Source organism: Arachis hypogaea, chromosome 13, assembly GCF_003086295.3.
Source record: "Arachis hypogaea cultivar Tifrunner chromosome 13, arahy.Tifrunner.gnm2.J5K5, whole genome shotgun sequence".
NCBI classification, from domain to species: Eukaryota; Viridiplantae; Streptophyta; class Magnoliopsida; order Fabales; family Fabaceae; genus Arachis; species Arachis hypogaea.
In genome coordinates, this window is record NC_092048.1 from 2,014,391 (window position 1) to 2,028,963 (window position 14,573).

The 14,573-nt window shown below is 30.5% G+C and overlaps 2 protein-coding genes across 2 annotated transcripts; one reads left to right on the plus strand and one right to left on the minus strand.

Annotated features, from left to right (window-relative positions):
* Window positions 1-1,224: 1,224 nt before the first annotated feature.
* On the plus strand, window positions 1,225-6,417 carry LOC112736347 (uncharacterized). Its single transcript, XM_025785752.3, has 9 exons — window positions 1,225-1,359; window positions 1,461-1,618; window positions 3,509-4,292; window positions 4,405-4,521; window positions 4,747-4,863; window positions 4,965-5,051; window positions 5,228-5,332; window positions 5,422-5,564; window positions 6,027-6,417. Exons 2-9 carry the CDS (start codon window positions 1,481-1,483, stop codon window positions 6,288-6,290), a joined length of 1,755 nt encoding a protein of 584 aa, XP_025641537.1. The 5' UTR covers window positions 1,225-1,359; window positions 1,461-1,480; the 3' UTR covers window positions 6,291-6,417.
* A 380-nt stretch (window positions 6,418-6,797) lies between these two features.
* Window positions 6,798-9,839, minus strand: LOC112736349 (adenine/guanine permease AZG2). The gene is made up of 2 exons (XM_025785753.3): window positions 8,237-9,839; window positions 6,798-7,434 (listed from the first exon to the last, which is right to left on the minus strand). Exons 1-2 carry the CDS (start codon window positions 9,471-9,473, stop codon window positions 7,028-7,030), a joined length of 1,644 nt encoding a protein of 547 aa, XP_025641538.1. The 5' UTR covers window positions 9,474-9,839; the 3' UTR covers window positions 6,798-7,027.
* Window positions 9,840-14,573: the final 4,734 nt, after the last annotated feature.

Consider the following 14,573-nt stretch of genomic DNA (forward strand, 5'->3'; position numbering starts at 1 on the left):
CATTTAAACACATGATGTTACAACGACAACATATTATCGTTCATCAAAGGATAAACATAACTATATTATGTCAGTTGTTCCTTACAACAGCGATGCTCAACATCTAATAACACCTAATAACAACAACAGTAGCACAAATTACTACCAAACATACAACAATAACCTACAGATTATATTTTTTTTCCTCTCTAGACAAGCAAGCTTTTTCTCCAACTTAACCAGCCTCTGTTCTACTTTATTCTTCCACAAGCACTACTCCAGGTCGTCAACTTCGTTGTCAGTAATTGACTTCTCTGTACCCCTAATTTTTGCAACATAATCATCAAGTCAGACAAAAAACTTGCAGTGGGATGGATTTTTCAACTGCAACATCAACCAAAAAATCAAAATTCAACTAAACACATGAACCAACTTCAAACTTCATAGAACCATGTTACCTTGAAGAAGGGGCACCCAAGAAAAATCGGTTGGGGTTAGTTGGCGTCCTAGACTTGTACAGTACAACATACATGCCACACTTGCACATCGGAGCAATACCGTCCTTCTCGTCTCCAACCTCCATGCAACGAATGTGAGACAGTAATCGAACTCGTTGGGTGCTCGAATAACCTCTTTCACTGGCCATAGACACCCTAGACGCAATAAACCCATAACTATACAAGTGCGATGGCATCCGGGACCAATTTGGAGAATTAGGGTACCTCCCAAAATGTCATCGTTTTTGGAGCAGAGTAGAAGGACCTTCTTGTCCTCCAAATGAATGTCAACATCTCATCCTACCCCGTAATGGATACATCACTCCGTTATCGCCATATGAATGCCACATCAACCTTGTCCGTTTGACATTAGAGAACAGATTGAACGGAAGGACCAATTTGTACAGCGTTTTGAGAGGTCAGGAATCGTTTTGTATTTTTCAATCTTGAGAGAGTTAAATGTCCACGAATTAAAATCTCAGAGACCTATTTGTCCTTTATCCTTAGATATTTAAAAACAGAAAAAAAGATAAATCAATCCCTACTTTTTAATTGACAGACATTTAAACCTTTGAAAATTTAAAAATACATTTAAATTTCTGACTCTAAATATATTAATCTTTAAATTTAATTTATTCTATTTTAAAAATCCTCTTACCTACTAAGTGACTTTTGATTTTTCAGTTGACAAGGATTTATTTGTCATTTTCTCTTAAAAACACCACCAAAATCTGTACTCGGAAAATGTGAAATGATCCATTCCCTCGAAAAGTTGCACTCCATCAAACGTCAAAAGATAGTGATTATGACTAAAACCGTACAGAGCAAGCAAGCTTCCCAAAACGGCAAAACCTTCTTAACCCATCACAATCCCTCATTTCTGGTAACGTTTCTTTCTCTTTTCACTTTCATCTCTTTGTGTTTTCAAAACCAGAGATTTTTATTTTGTTTTGTTTGATTTTACTTTTTATTTTGCATCTTCAGCTGAGAAAGAAAGGAAGAAGATGCGTCCCGAGGCACTAGTGTGTGAAGAATGCGCCAGCAGGTGTGTTTTGTTGCACGGAAACGAGAAGAAAAAATCGTCACTTTTTCCTCCTTCTTTCTTCAGGATCATGTTTGACAAGAACACTCCCACTATTATGGTATGATTCTTTCATCTTCCCCGCTAAAATGTTGTTATTATTGCACATTCTGCACCCTGTTCCTTCAAAATTGAAACTTTCTTGAGTGATGATTACTTATTTGTTTCACTGTTAATCCCTTTCCATATTCAAAATTCAAATGTATAGTATAGTTAGCTCAGTTTGTGCATGGCTTTTTTTGAGTGTGTTTATTTGGTTAAGATTGGACGCTATGTGAAAATAATCATGTTTATGCGAAGGAATAGTCATCTTTTATCAACATCTATGTTTTGAGTTCAAATCCCAATCCCTAACCTAGCTTTGGTTTGTGACTTTGTCCTTGTTTGTCCGTCATTATTTTGATAAAAAAAACTTTTTTCAATAAAAAAAAATCTTTTTTAGTAAAAGCACTAGAAAAAAAAATATTTTTTTTGAAAAGATGTAATTTACCTTTTTTTTTTAAAGATCTTTTTTCTTAAAAAAAATGATGTTTCTCAAGTAATAAATGAATAAAAAAAAGTACTTTTATATTGTTATATCCAAATATAATTGATAGATAAAAAGATCTTTTTGTATAAGATATTCAAACATAAAATTACTTTTACTTTTACATGAGATCTTCTAAAAAAAAGAAAAAAGATCTTTTTTTTTTTTTTAAAAAACTCATCCGAACAAGCCCTTTATTTTCTGTTTTTATTGTCAGGGTTTTCTATTTTCTAGATTTTGCAAAGGAAAAAGAGAAAACAGTGAACACAAATCCTGAAATTATGTTTTCTCCTTTTTCTTTATAAAATTCTAATATAATAAGGCCTTAATTTAACCCTTCATAATATAGTGCTTGCAAATAAAAAAAGCCAAATCAACTACTATCTATTTGTATATAAATACATATGTTGTTTATCTCATTTTTAATGTATATTTTGTATTTTAATATTTATTTTATACGATTGCCTAATTTGGTGGCCAGTTATTGTGTACAGGTAGCATGGCTACCCACAAATAAAAAATACATATTCAAACAATGATCACGATTTCGAAGTTTTTTCTCTTGATATTATTCAATTGCTTTATTAGTTCTCGAATTTGAAGCCTTTTTATTAGACAGATCCATTCGTTGTCATAATTTTTAATATTATTATTTTAACAATAATTTCTTTACATGTTTTACAACTTATATATTCCAATATTTTTATGTATAAATTGATAAAATAAATAAATAAACAACTAATGTTTGAATATGAGAAAATATAGCTTCAACAGCACCACTCTTTTTTTTGGCTCCACAAAATTGCTCTTCAAGCTTCACCACTGCTTGTCCAAACCAGTGACGGATGCTACCCTTATGGTGTTATGTTACAAGTGTGATTGTAAGTCCCATTGTTTGGATTAAGTGAAAGGATTTATATTTCGGAAAATCATGAATCCATTTAGTTAAGGTTTTGGGTCAAGAGACTGACAAATCCGTTTGGTATTCATCAAGTTGATTTTGATATAATAATTTCTTTTAATGTCTACATGTTTTGCTAAATACATTGCTACCAAAATGCAAAGTTACCTCTTCCCGTCACTGCTTGCACAAATTGCAAGAAACTTGAAACATAGTTTGACTTAATGAGGTTCTTAAGTACAACCTATAACAAATTAACAATACATGTTGCATTTCTATTTGAGTGTTTATACTACCTCTTTCTATATCTGCCAAAAAAAAGGGCCAGTTCTATGTATGTAACTTTTCTCCATGATTGGTATGCATTTGTTCATATTTTCTGTGTTGTAGCTCCTCGTTGACCTTTTGTTCCATCATTCATTTTCTTACTGCATTTATTTTTTCTTTCTTTGCTTGGATTTTTATTTATTTTAATCACTGGCTCTGATCTTGTGTATTGTTGGATCATCTTTTTCAAACTGCAGTATCTTCCTGACAAGTTTAAACCTGCTGTAGCTGCCTCCGTTAATAAGAAAATCATTCTTGCTGACAAAAGTGGGGAGAGATGGAAAGTAACTTTATCCAAAGCCGGTAGTCACTTGGTTTTCAAGGAAGGATGGAATAAGTTTTCGTCGGACCATGGACTTGAACGTGGAGATATTCTGGTATTCCATCATGTTACTGATGTGCACTTTTATGTTACAATCTATGATAAATATGCTTGTGAAAAGCTTTGTTTTTCGAATACGAGAAATAAGACAAAACGTAGAAGGGACAGTAGTGTCTCTCCAGTTAGAGATGTCATGTTGGCTACACCAGATCAAAATGCGTCGGTTGTTTCTGAGCCAGATGCTAAAAAGACAAATAGCCAGAACAAAGTGGTTGGTGTAGGAGGAACACCAAATAATGTAGAGAATATTTCAAAACATGATAAGAGCAATGGAAGTGTCAAATCTACGAGAATGACAGAAAACTATGACAACACTGCGAAAATTACAACCAGAGAATCAAGAGTTTCTCCTGTCAACTACAAATTGTGCATGAATCCAGTCGATGCAATTCTATGCGACAACTCTCCTTCATTTGAAGAGAGATTCAGAGGAGCTGCTGCATTTTTGTCAGAAGCTGAACTATCTGGAAAAAAGGATTCTATTAGAAATACTGACAGAAGCACATACGATAATACTTCTACTTGCAAACTTGGAGAAAGAAAAGAGAAGAATGTTTTGAAAAGGGAAGTTAGAGAGTTCCAATATGCTGAGGACTTAGGTACCTTATGAAACATATAGTAGCTTCCATTTACTTTCTAAAAACTTTAAATTTGTTAAGGGATCAAGTAAAGAGCTTTTTACGATTTTTCACTACATTGGCTTATTTTCAGAAGGTGATAATAAGGTGGCAATGTCCAAGAAAGAACATGGCTTTCATATTGATGGATGTCTCAACACCAAACCAATGTTAAATGCCACACCGAATATCTCAGATGCTATTCGACTCAGTATGTCATCTATGAAGCAATCAATTAATGATTTAGCTTCCTTTTTTATTTCTAGAAGCTTTGAATTTATTAAGGGATCAAGTGAAGAATAAACAATATATTTTTTTTTTCTTTTTTCCCCTTCCCATATATATGTTGGGATTCTAAGATTATTCCTTGCATTATGTGTAATGCTAACCTACATTTAGCTTTTTATGATTTTCAACTACATTGGCTTATTTTCAGAAAGTGATCCTATGGCAACATCCAAGGGAAAACATGGATTGCAAATTGATGGATGTCCCAATACCAAACATATTGTCAATAATGGCATACCAAGGGTCTCAAGTGCTACTCAAAACGGTTCGTCATCTCGGTGTTCTTTTCTATTTCTTAATTTGTTTTTCTCATTGGAGTCCTTTGATGTACCTGAAGCATTAAATCAATTTATATGACGAGTACAGGCAAAATCTTAAAAAAGATTAAGAGCGAGCAGGCAGACAGGAATCCCAGTGAGGAGTGCACTTTTAAGGACAAAGTGTGTGCAAAAGGTGTTTTCTTTTTGTCACTTCTGTTTGAAATTCGTTACTCACTCTTGATAGTGCTTGCAGCATGCTTTGGCATATGCTGCAATATACATGAACATATTCTCAATTGGTATCTGTTTTCCCAAAGAAGTTGCTTGATTTAGGCTAAAGCAATCAATGACTCATTATTCTAATTACAGGTGAAATGTCCAAAAGGATTAAAAAAGAGCCGCGTATGGATATGACTTACAACATGTCCAGATTCAAGGATGAATTCGAAGCCAGAGGTATTGAAGTTCCCAAAGGTATCTAAGCCCTTTTTTGAATCTTCTGTTTTTAAGTCCTTTTACTCACTTTAAATCTCAGTATTGGCAACTGCTTTTTGTGATTATAGGCTTTCCAAAGGTTATCAAGAAAGAGTTTGAGAAGAGTTCACACAAGACTGAACAAAATGATGATAACGATGATGACAGTGATAACGTTCAATTGGCAGAAGTTGTGCGCTGCGTGGTACCCGATCATAATGATAATTTTCTTGTATGATGTTTACAAACCCTTTTTAGCTCTATATTCTATAGTCTATATAAACCATATGATATAATGAATCCAAATTGATTTTACATTACAAAATAGGCATATGGATTTGAAACAGATAGTTTCTTGAGATAGGAAGTGACATGAGTTTCCTTGCTTGGAGGAATGCCAAATTTTGCTACTTTGTTTTAGCTGGTAACTTTCTACATAGAACACTTCTTAAAATCTTCAGAGGGTGACGTGTCATCCTGTAATTAGAGGTAGAGAGAACCTTAGAAAACTTTAGAGGATACTGTTAAAATATAACAGGTTTAATTTTGGATAGGACATGGTAGAATTGTTTGATCCATGTTGTTGACCCTATCTGAATTATTGTCTTCAAATGTCAACACTAAGTCAGTCTAAATTTTATCTCACAACATTTTTCGTATGTTTTTAATCATTTGAACATTACTTTCGATGCAGGAATTGCCTTCACACTTGCATCAGTGCCGGAACTATAAAAATAACAGGATGGTGGTGATCCTGCAAGATCCACAGAAGAGACTATGGCCGGTTCTTTACCATGATCTTCATGATAAAAAAATGCATGGTACAAAAGCCTTTTATCTGATAAAAGGATGGTCACAATTTTACAGAGCCAATAATATTCAACCAGGAGATTTGTGTACTTTTGAACTTAAGGAGGAGGATAAACACATCTTCAATGTAGATATAAACCACAATTAATGATGGTAGAAAAATATTACATGTATTTTGGTTATATGTCTTATGCTGTGATGGCTTTGTATTAATGAACTTTCTTCACTTGTGTTTTACTACTGGAGATGCAATTGCAAAGTTGATTTAGCTTAAAGTTTAGAACTTTTTTTTTACCCTTCCATATACTGAATTTATTTACTTTCTTGTATTATTAGGTAGTATATATGTGAAGCTTAGCTTATCTGAGTCATGCTCCTCAACCACTCATCCAATAGTGGAGAAAGGAAAATGAGTAAATTCCTTGTACCATAAATAAAGAAAATATATAAAACAACTCTTTTGGTGAATATCCCAATATTTAGGTGAAAAATAAAAGTTAATTACTCACTAGAAGATGTTTTTATGTAAATAATAGTTAAAGCTAAAATGGGAATATGTGTAATATTAAACAATTTTACAAAACATGTCAAATTATTTAATGATTTTCAATTATAATCTTTATGAAAAAGACATTTTCATGTGAGCGAGTTATTAAAAAAAATCCGCATACAATTGTTACTACTATTATCAAAACTTTGAGACTAAAAGTGTAACACATTCTAGTGATGCTTAAGTTTTCTTAACTAGTTATTTTTCTATATAAGCAGCTAAAATCTATAAACAAGGAGTCTAAAAGAAAAAAACCAAAAAACTTGTACTATAACTAATAATGAAGACATAAAGCTGACAACTTAAAATTACAAGTATACCCCCAACAAAACATGTCAAATAATTTCCACTGTTGAGTCAACAGCTGCTGTGGTAGTAGCAGACACTTGATTTTGTTCCTTGACCACCATTCTTCTCATGTTCCTAAACCACTTTATGGTGCTTGAAGCATAGTCAAAAAAGTTAAGAGCAATATGAAGACCAATCCCAGCAATGATCCCATTTGCTATGGAGTATGTTAGTGGCATTAGCAGCATTGTAGCAAAAGCAGGCACTGCCTCCTTCATGTTGTTCCAATCTATGTCCTTCACCACCTTCATCATCATCACTCCAACAAGCACCAATGAGGATCCTATGGCCCATGGAGGAACACTTGAGAATAATGGAGTGAAGAACAATGAGAAGAAGAAGAACATCCCAATGAACACAGCAGTTAGTCCTGTTCTGCCACCTTCCCTCAAACCTGTTGGAGTAAAGCAGTTAGGAAAACTCAAGGATTAAGTTAAAAAATAATAAGGTAAGTTGGAGCTATATTTTGACTTAAGTGTAAGAAATTTTTATTCTATATATAGTGATTGTTTGGGCGCCATTATTTTGATAAAAAAAAGATCTTTTTTCAATGAAAAAATATTTTTTTTTATTTTTTAGCGTGTTTGGCAAATTTCGAGTAGTAAAAGTAAAAGTACTAGAAAAATCAGAAAAAATATCTTTTTTTAGAAGCTGTAATTTATATCTTTTTTTAAAAGATCTTTTTTCCTTAAAAAAAGATGAAAAAAGATGTTTTTCATGTAATAAATAAACAAAAAAGTACTTTTATATTGTTATATCCAAACATAATTGATAAATAAAAAGATCTTTTTGCATGAAATACCCAAACATAAAATTACTTTTACTTTTGCATAAGATCTTTTAAAAAAAGATAACTAAAAAAAGATCTTTTTTTAGAAACTCACCCAAACAAGTCCATAGTCTTATGTGTTAATACAAAAATTAGTTTGATGATGATATTATTGATTATTTAGTAACTATCTTTTAGTTAACTATACTGACAATAAAAAATAATTAATTTATTCATTTGTTTTCTGATGGAAACATAAAATTTGGGTCTTTGATTCTTGCTACTACTAATGTCTACAGAAATAACTAATAACTATTTATACATTTTATCAAATATACTAATTATACCAAAGTAATAATTATTAGGGGACAAAAGATATATTCACTAAATCCAAATTTTCACAACTCATTCAAAATTTTATGCATACCTGCTGATGATTCCACAAATGTTGCTGTGGTTGTAACACCCAATGTGGACCCTACAATGGTTCCAGCAGCATCAACAATGTAAGCCATGTATTCACCTTCAAAGTTACCTTTTTCATCCACAAACTCACCAATCTCAGCCATTGTATAAACTGTTCCAGTGATTGCAAGCACATCAACATAGAACAATGTGGCCAATGCAACCCAAACCTCACTCCTATTGAAGTCACTAAAACTAAGAACACCAGCCGTTGACTCTATCTTATGAAAGTCAACAACTTTCTTGAAATAGTTATAGTTTGCATCACCAAGTGGTGTATCAGGGAAATAAGTAACTCCTGTGTGCCTAAACCAAGACACAAATGTTACAAAGAGAATACCATAAATCATGCTTCCTTTCACATTCTTCATGAGCCCATAGCTTGTTATGAGTAGGCCCAAAAGCCCAAGCCAGAATTTTGGGCTTTGCATTCTACCACCAAGGCAGGCCCCAGTTACTGGGTCAACAATCTTACAAGCAGTGATTGTAACCAAATTTGAAGGATCAGGTCCAATAAGCCCAAGCCCCTGGTTTGATTGAAGGCCCACAAATGCAATGAAAAGCCCAATACCAGCAGCACAAGCAAGCCTAATAGAATGAGGGATAAGTTTTGCAAGCTTACCCCTCAAACCAAGAGCAGAAACAAGAAGAAAGAGAACACCTTCAATACAGACCACAGCAAGTGCAGTTTGGTATGAGAGGGGCCCACCATTTCCATGGTAACCAACCAAATTAAATGCCAAATAAGCATTTGGCCCCATGCCCGGGGCCAAACCAAATGGCAAATTTGCCAGTAATCCCATGGCCACCGTTGAAATCATTGCTGAAACAACGGTGGCCACCACAAGATCACTTTTTGTCTTTGCAAGACAAGTTTCGTAGCCTGCGTTAGGTTTGACGACGCAGTCTGCACTCTTAGGTGGAGTGCAGTCTGCAGTCGAACAAGTGCCACCGGAGACTGCGATGATGGTAGCATTAACAGTGATGATGTAAGCCATGGTAAGAAAAGTTGCCATGGCTGCACGAAACTCTCTTGTGAAGCATGTTTTTCTTGCTTCTAACTTGAAGTACTTGCCAAGAAAACACTTTGAGAATGCCCTATTTAGGGCTTTCTCCATTTTGATGAATGAGCTTGTAAACTTTGAAACAAACCCATCACCACCACCACCACCTTCTTCCATTCTTGTTCCACTACCCATCAATCTCTCTCTTCTTCTCTTTCTAAGTTGTTTATGGTGCTCTCTCTAAGTTGATAATGAGTTATTTATATATGGAAAAGGAGTAATGGGGTGTCAAAGAGTATGATGAGTAGTGTATATAGAAAAGGAAGAGGGAGAAAGAATCATGAATAGGAGATTTCTTTTGTTATTTGGTGGGTGTGATGAGAAAGCTGAAATCATGCAGAAGAGAGTGAATATACCGATTGTAACGTGTGGAATTAATATAGCATAGGTGGGGGGTTGCCTATGCTATATCAAGTTATGAACCATGGACAATTAATGAAGGATAGTGGACTTTTTTGAAAGTGGGAAACATTCATCGTATGAACTATAATAAAAAATGACGTGTTCAATTCAATAAATTAGCATTAATTTTTAGCAGGCACGAACACTTACTAGAGCAAAATGGATCTTCTTCAGTTTTTTTAACATTTAGATAAAATTTAGTGTGATCTTTCACCTTTAATTCTATAAGTGGGACAAAAATTAAATAAAAGAGAGAGAATAATAAATGAATAACATAATTAAATATTACATACTATCCAATTTTTTTTCACTGGAGAGGATTCATTTTCCTTATTAAAGTTCCTGTGTTTGCATGTCAGATATTTTGAATAACATATTTATTGATATTCATCTTTCTTAATAAAAAATAAAAAATAATTTTTTTTCAAACATACTTAGACACACCTAAATATCATCACGTGTCAGTCTGTCTAACTTTATATTTTTAATATTATTTTTAAAATGAATTTAAAAATAATATATATTATTATTTATTAAAATAAAAAATATTTTAAATATTTTTATATAGTTTAAAAAAGATATTAAAATATTAAAAAAATTATTTTATATTTTAATACTAATAAAATATCAAAATCATTGTAATTTATCTAAAAAATATTTTATATTTTATATATATACAGTATCTCCGTGTCTTATAAGATTTTAAAATTCGTATGACTACGTATTCCGTATCATGTCGTATCCATGTTAGTGTCCGTATATCATAGTTTTTAGACAAAGACTCACTTATAATTATTTTTTCATAAAATAAATAATTAAATAATTTAATATATTTGACTAAATTATTATATTAATATAAAAACAATCATTTGTATTTTTTCTAATTATTAACTTAAAATATTTTCGTATGAAAAAAAATAAAAATATAGATATTCATTATATTAAGTAGATATTTTGTAAAGCACATATATATCGTCAACGGATCATTAATGAAAGCCATTAAATATTTAAATTATTTATAGTTATAGCCTTCATAAATTTGAAATAGAATCAATATAAGATCGTGTAATTAAAGAATTCTTAAATTGCGAAAGAAATAAATAATTTTTTATATTATAACACATAAATTTATTAAAGATTATTATTAATTAATTTTTACCTCGAACGTACCTTTACTCATCATTTGTATTAAATGCTTTACTATATTATTATTCAGAAATGTTTGGTCAAACAAAATTAGTCAAAAACAGCCATAATTTATCTTATTTAGCATTCATTAATTGTTGATTAATAAATGCTAAATAAGGTAAGTTTTAGCTGTTTTTTTTTGTCTTCCTAGTATTACCCATTATTATTATTATGAATAATATTTTTTATCTGATAAATTGTAATATAACTAGTCAATGTATGTGAATTTCGCGTGATCGTTTTTAATAATCGAACAATTTCACTACGTTACCAACAGTATTTTTATCAATTTCTGTCAATTTTTATTTATAACTGTGTTTAATGGAAGTGTCTTTACAATGTGGCTAATAAAAATATCTTTTTTATATTTATGTTTAATAGAAGTGTTTTTATAAATATGTTTTCTAGATATGTCTCTTTATACATGTGTTAAAATATAATAATTAATTATTATTGATAATAAGTTGGCAGATAATATGATGGTATACTTTTCCTAATTGAAAGACTTTCTTATCCTTAAAAAAACTGAATATATATTTTTATTTAATGTTCTATATATGATGCATTGCTTACCTGTCTGGTTATTTACACGATCTTTTTTCAGTTTAAAATATGCACATACATTATTGCATGCCAAAACTTTTTTTTCTTAGTATATTATCAACTAGTGCTTGCTTTTGCATTTTTATTAGCGAAGAAAATATGAGAAATTAAATAATTTATTTATGCTATGTGTTGGTATTAGTTTCTCACTTTCTCCATATTTAAATTCCTTGGTGGTCCATGTCCTTATCATGATTCTTTATGCATAATCACCTAACCATACGTATATCTTTCTTTTTTGACCCTACATGGTTGAGTTCTATTCCTTTCTACGCTTCAAATCAATGAATCTATACCACCTTTTTTTATTTTTTGGGAGTATTTTCTTTAGAGTTTCAATCTTTTTATTTACTTTGTTGGTTTCTTATTTTTGGCAGTAACGTGTAAATGTTTATATGTTACACCATGAGTTAGGCAAGAGGCATTTTATCTGTAAGTGATTTAATTCAACTAAACTACACAAGATCCTTAAAACGTGGATTTGTCCAACTAGGTTGTGTCACGTGTGGATTTATCGTTAATTTAGATTATTCTCTCATAAAAAGAAGAAAGAAAAAGGGTTCACATAATTCTATTTTAATATCTAAGTATTAATTACTTTAGTCTTTAAAGGTATGTTGGTAAGTTGTAAGAGATTTAAATCATTTAACCATTTGTCGAATGCTAAGCTTTGTTTTAATTTGTACGTATTTATGTTGTAAGGAGACTTTTAGGAACCAATACTTTTAGTGTAAAAAAAAATTGATTGATGTTAGTTTAAATGTAAGACAAAAATAAAAAGTATATTGGTCATTAACATTTTTCTATAATTAAGTCAAAAAGAATTCTTTTTACCTTACCTTAAATGTTATTAATATATTATCATTGTATAAAAATTGAAAAACGACAAATAAATAAAAGAGAACGATAAATAAGTCCCTGACTTTTTATCTCAAAAATAAACAAGTCATCAACTAATTGAAAATACAAAAAGTCCCTCATTTTTTAAAATGCGAGATATCTAAGTCTCTCCGAAAGACTTATTTATCCTTATATATTTTGGACAGAAAAACTTAAATGTACTACGTTTTAGAAAATGAAAAATATTTTTTTATTTTTAATTAGTCAAGAATTTATATGTCTTTAAATTAGAAAATTTGAGACCTATTTGTCTTTTTTCGTAATAAAAACACTTTTTTTTCTTTTTTTTTTTTTAGTCTTTTGCTAACGACTCGGTATGAATCTTTATTAAAGACAAATAGGTGAAGTACATGGTCGTCTCAAGTCCAAATTTAGTCAAATGTTTGGTATAAAATGTTACATAATTTAATAATCTAGTCCCACTAGATAAAAGAAAATGGAAATAAAATACTCGTGCTTCATTCTTTAATAGATTTGTTTTGAATTATGAACAAGCAAGACAAGTGAGTAGCTTGAAAAATCCAAATTCAAAATCTTCGAAAGATCAAATACTATTTTTGCAATCCAAACTTGGGAATCTTAGGAGCCTTATCTTGTGTGCATATATATAACATTAGCACCTTTATTCTTTAATAATTTATTTATTTTAAATTATATATTCGATTTCAAACTTTTGATGGTACTTTGAAAAGTAGTTACTATAATGTTTGAATCCATTTATTTATTTATCTAAATATATAAAAAAGGCAAAAAAATATTAAAAAACCTGAAACAACACATAATTAAACGTGCCCAAATAAGGAGAAATAATGTGCATTGATGAATAAGATTGATGTAATTAAATTAGAGGATAATACTAGAACTAGAAGTGAGTTAATTAAGAAGTTTGCATGATTAACATGCAATCATAAATTTAAATAAATGTTACTGGCACTACATTATTCAACTTCATTATTTTCATTACATTTTTCTTTCACTTACTTTTCTATTTTCTTTTCTTTATTACATTTTCTTTTTTATTTCTCCAAAAAAAAAAGTGAACATATATATAAAATATAGGAAAAATCTGAGGAACCAGGTAAAGAGGTATTTGCTTTTGAAAGCAATCGCGTATGATGTGTGTTTAGAAGCACAAATTAATTAAATTAAAGTGGTTAAGGAAGATGTTAATGCATGAAACCAAAAATAGAAATTAGAAACGTGTTCTTGAAGGATTAAAGGTACCATATACAACCACCACCACCACCAACAGTCCAACACCAACATAATCAAACATTGTTTGACTAACTAGAAGTAGATTTTGACTATGGTTGTTTTTAAAAAAATGCTTACGATTCATTGTATAAGATATCTTATTGAATCATTTCTTATTCACCCTCAGTTCTACTTGATTAATGTTATAATTTTTTTATACATTAGAAAGTCAATATGTTATAGATATGATAATATTTAGATACATTAATTTTTTTATTTATCAAAAAAAAATATAAAATGACAAATATTTGACAATTAATTTAAAATGGAGTCAATAAATAAAAAATGTTGACTTATTTAATGGGGTTCAAATTGGGTGATTAATTGACCACTCATTTATTTTGCAACATTTTAACTTATTTGTTATTTAGCCCCCAAAAAGATTGCTACTTACTTTAATAGTGCAATATGTTGTCTAATAGAACGTGATCTTTCTTTTCTTTTCTTTTCTTTTTTCTTTTGAAAATTAATAGAACATGGTCTTATAACTATACCCTATAGTTTTAATGGTATCGAGGCACTCTTCCATTTTAATCACCCAATTTGAATGTTATAATTCACATCTCTATTTCTCAATGGACCCAAGCTATTTAAATTTTGTGACTCATATGGTTACATAATCCCACAATTTTCACTTACAAATTAGAATTTCCAAATTTCTTGCTGAGATAATAGTTTATAATATTCCATCTTGTTTTGTACTTATGCAAAAATCATGTATATTAATCATGTTCTTTAGTTGGTTACCCTACTAAGTGGGAAGGAATAAACTAATAAAATTGGTATTTAAGAACATTTGTTCATTCAGGCGTCATTTTAAAAAATTAGCTTAAAAAAAATAAATAAATTGATTTATTTTACCAATAAAAAGATTTACAGAATCATATA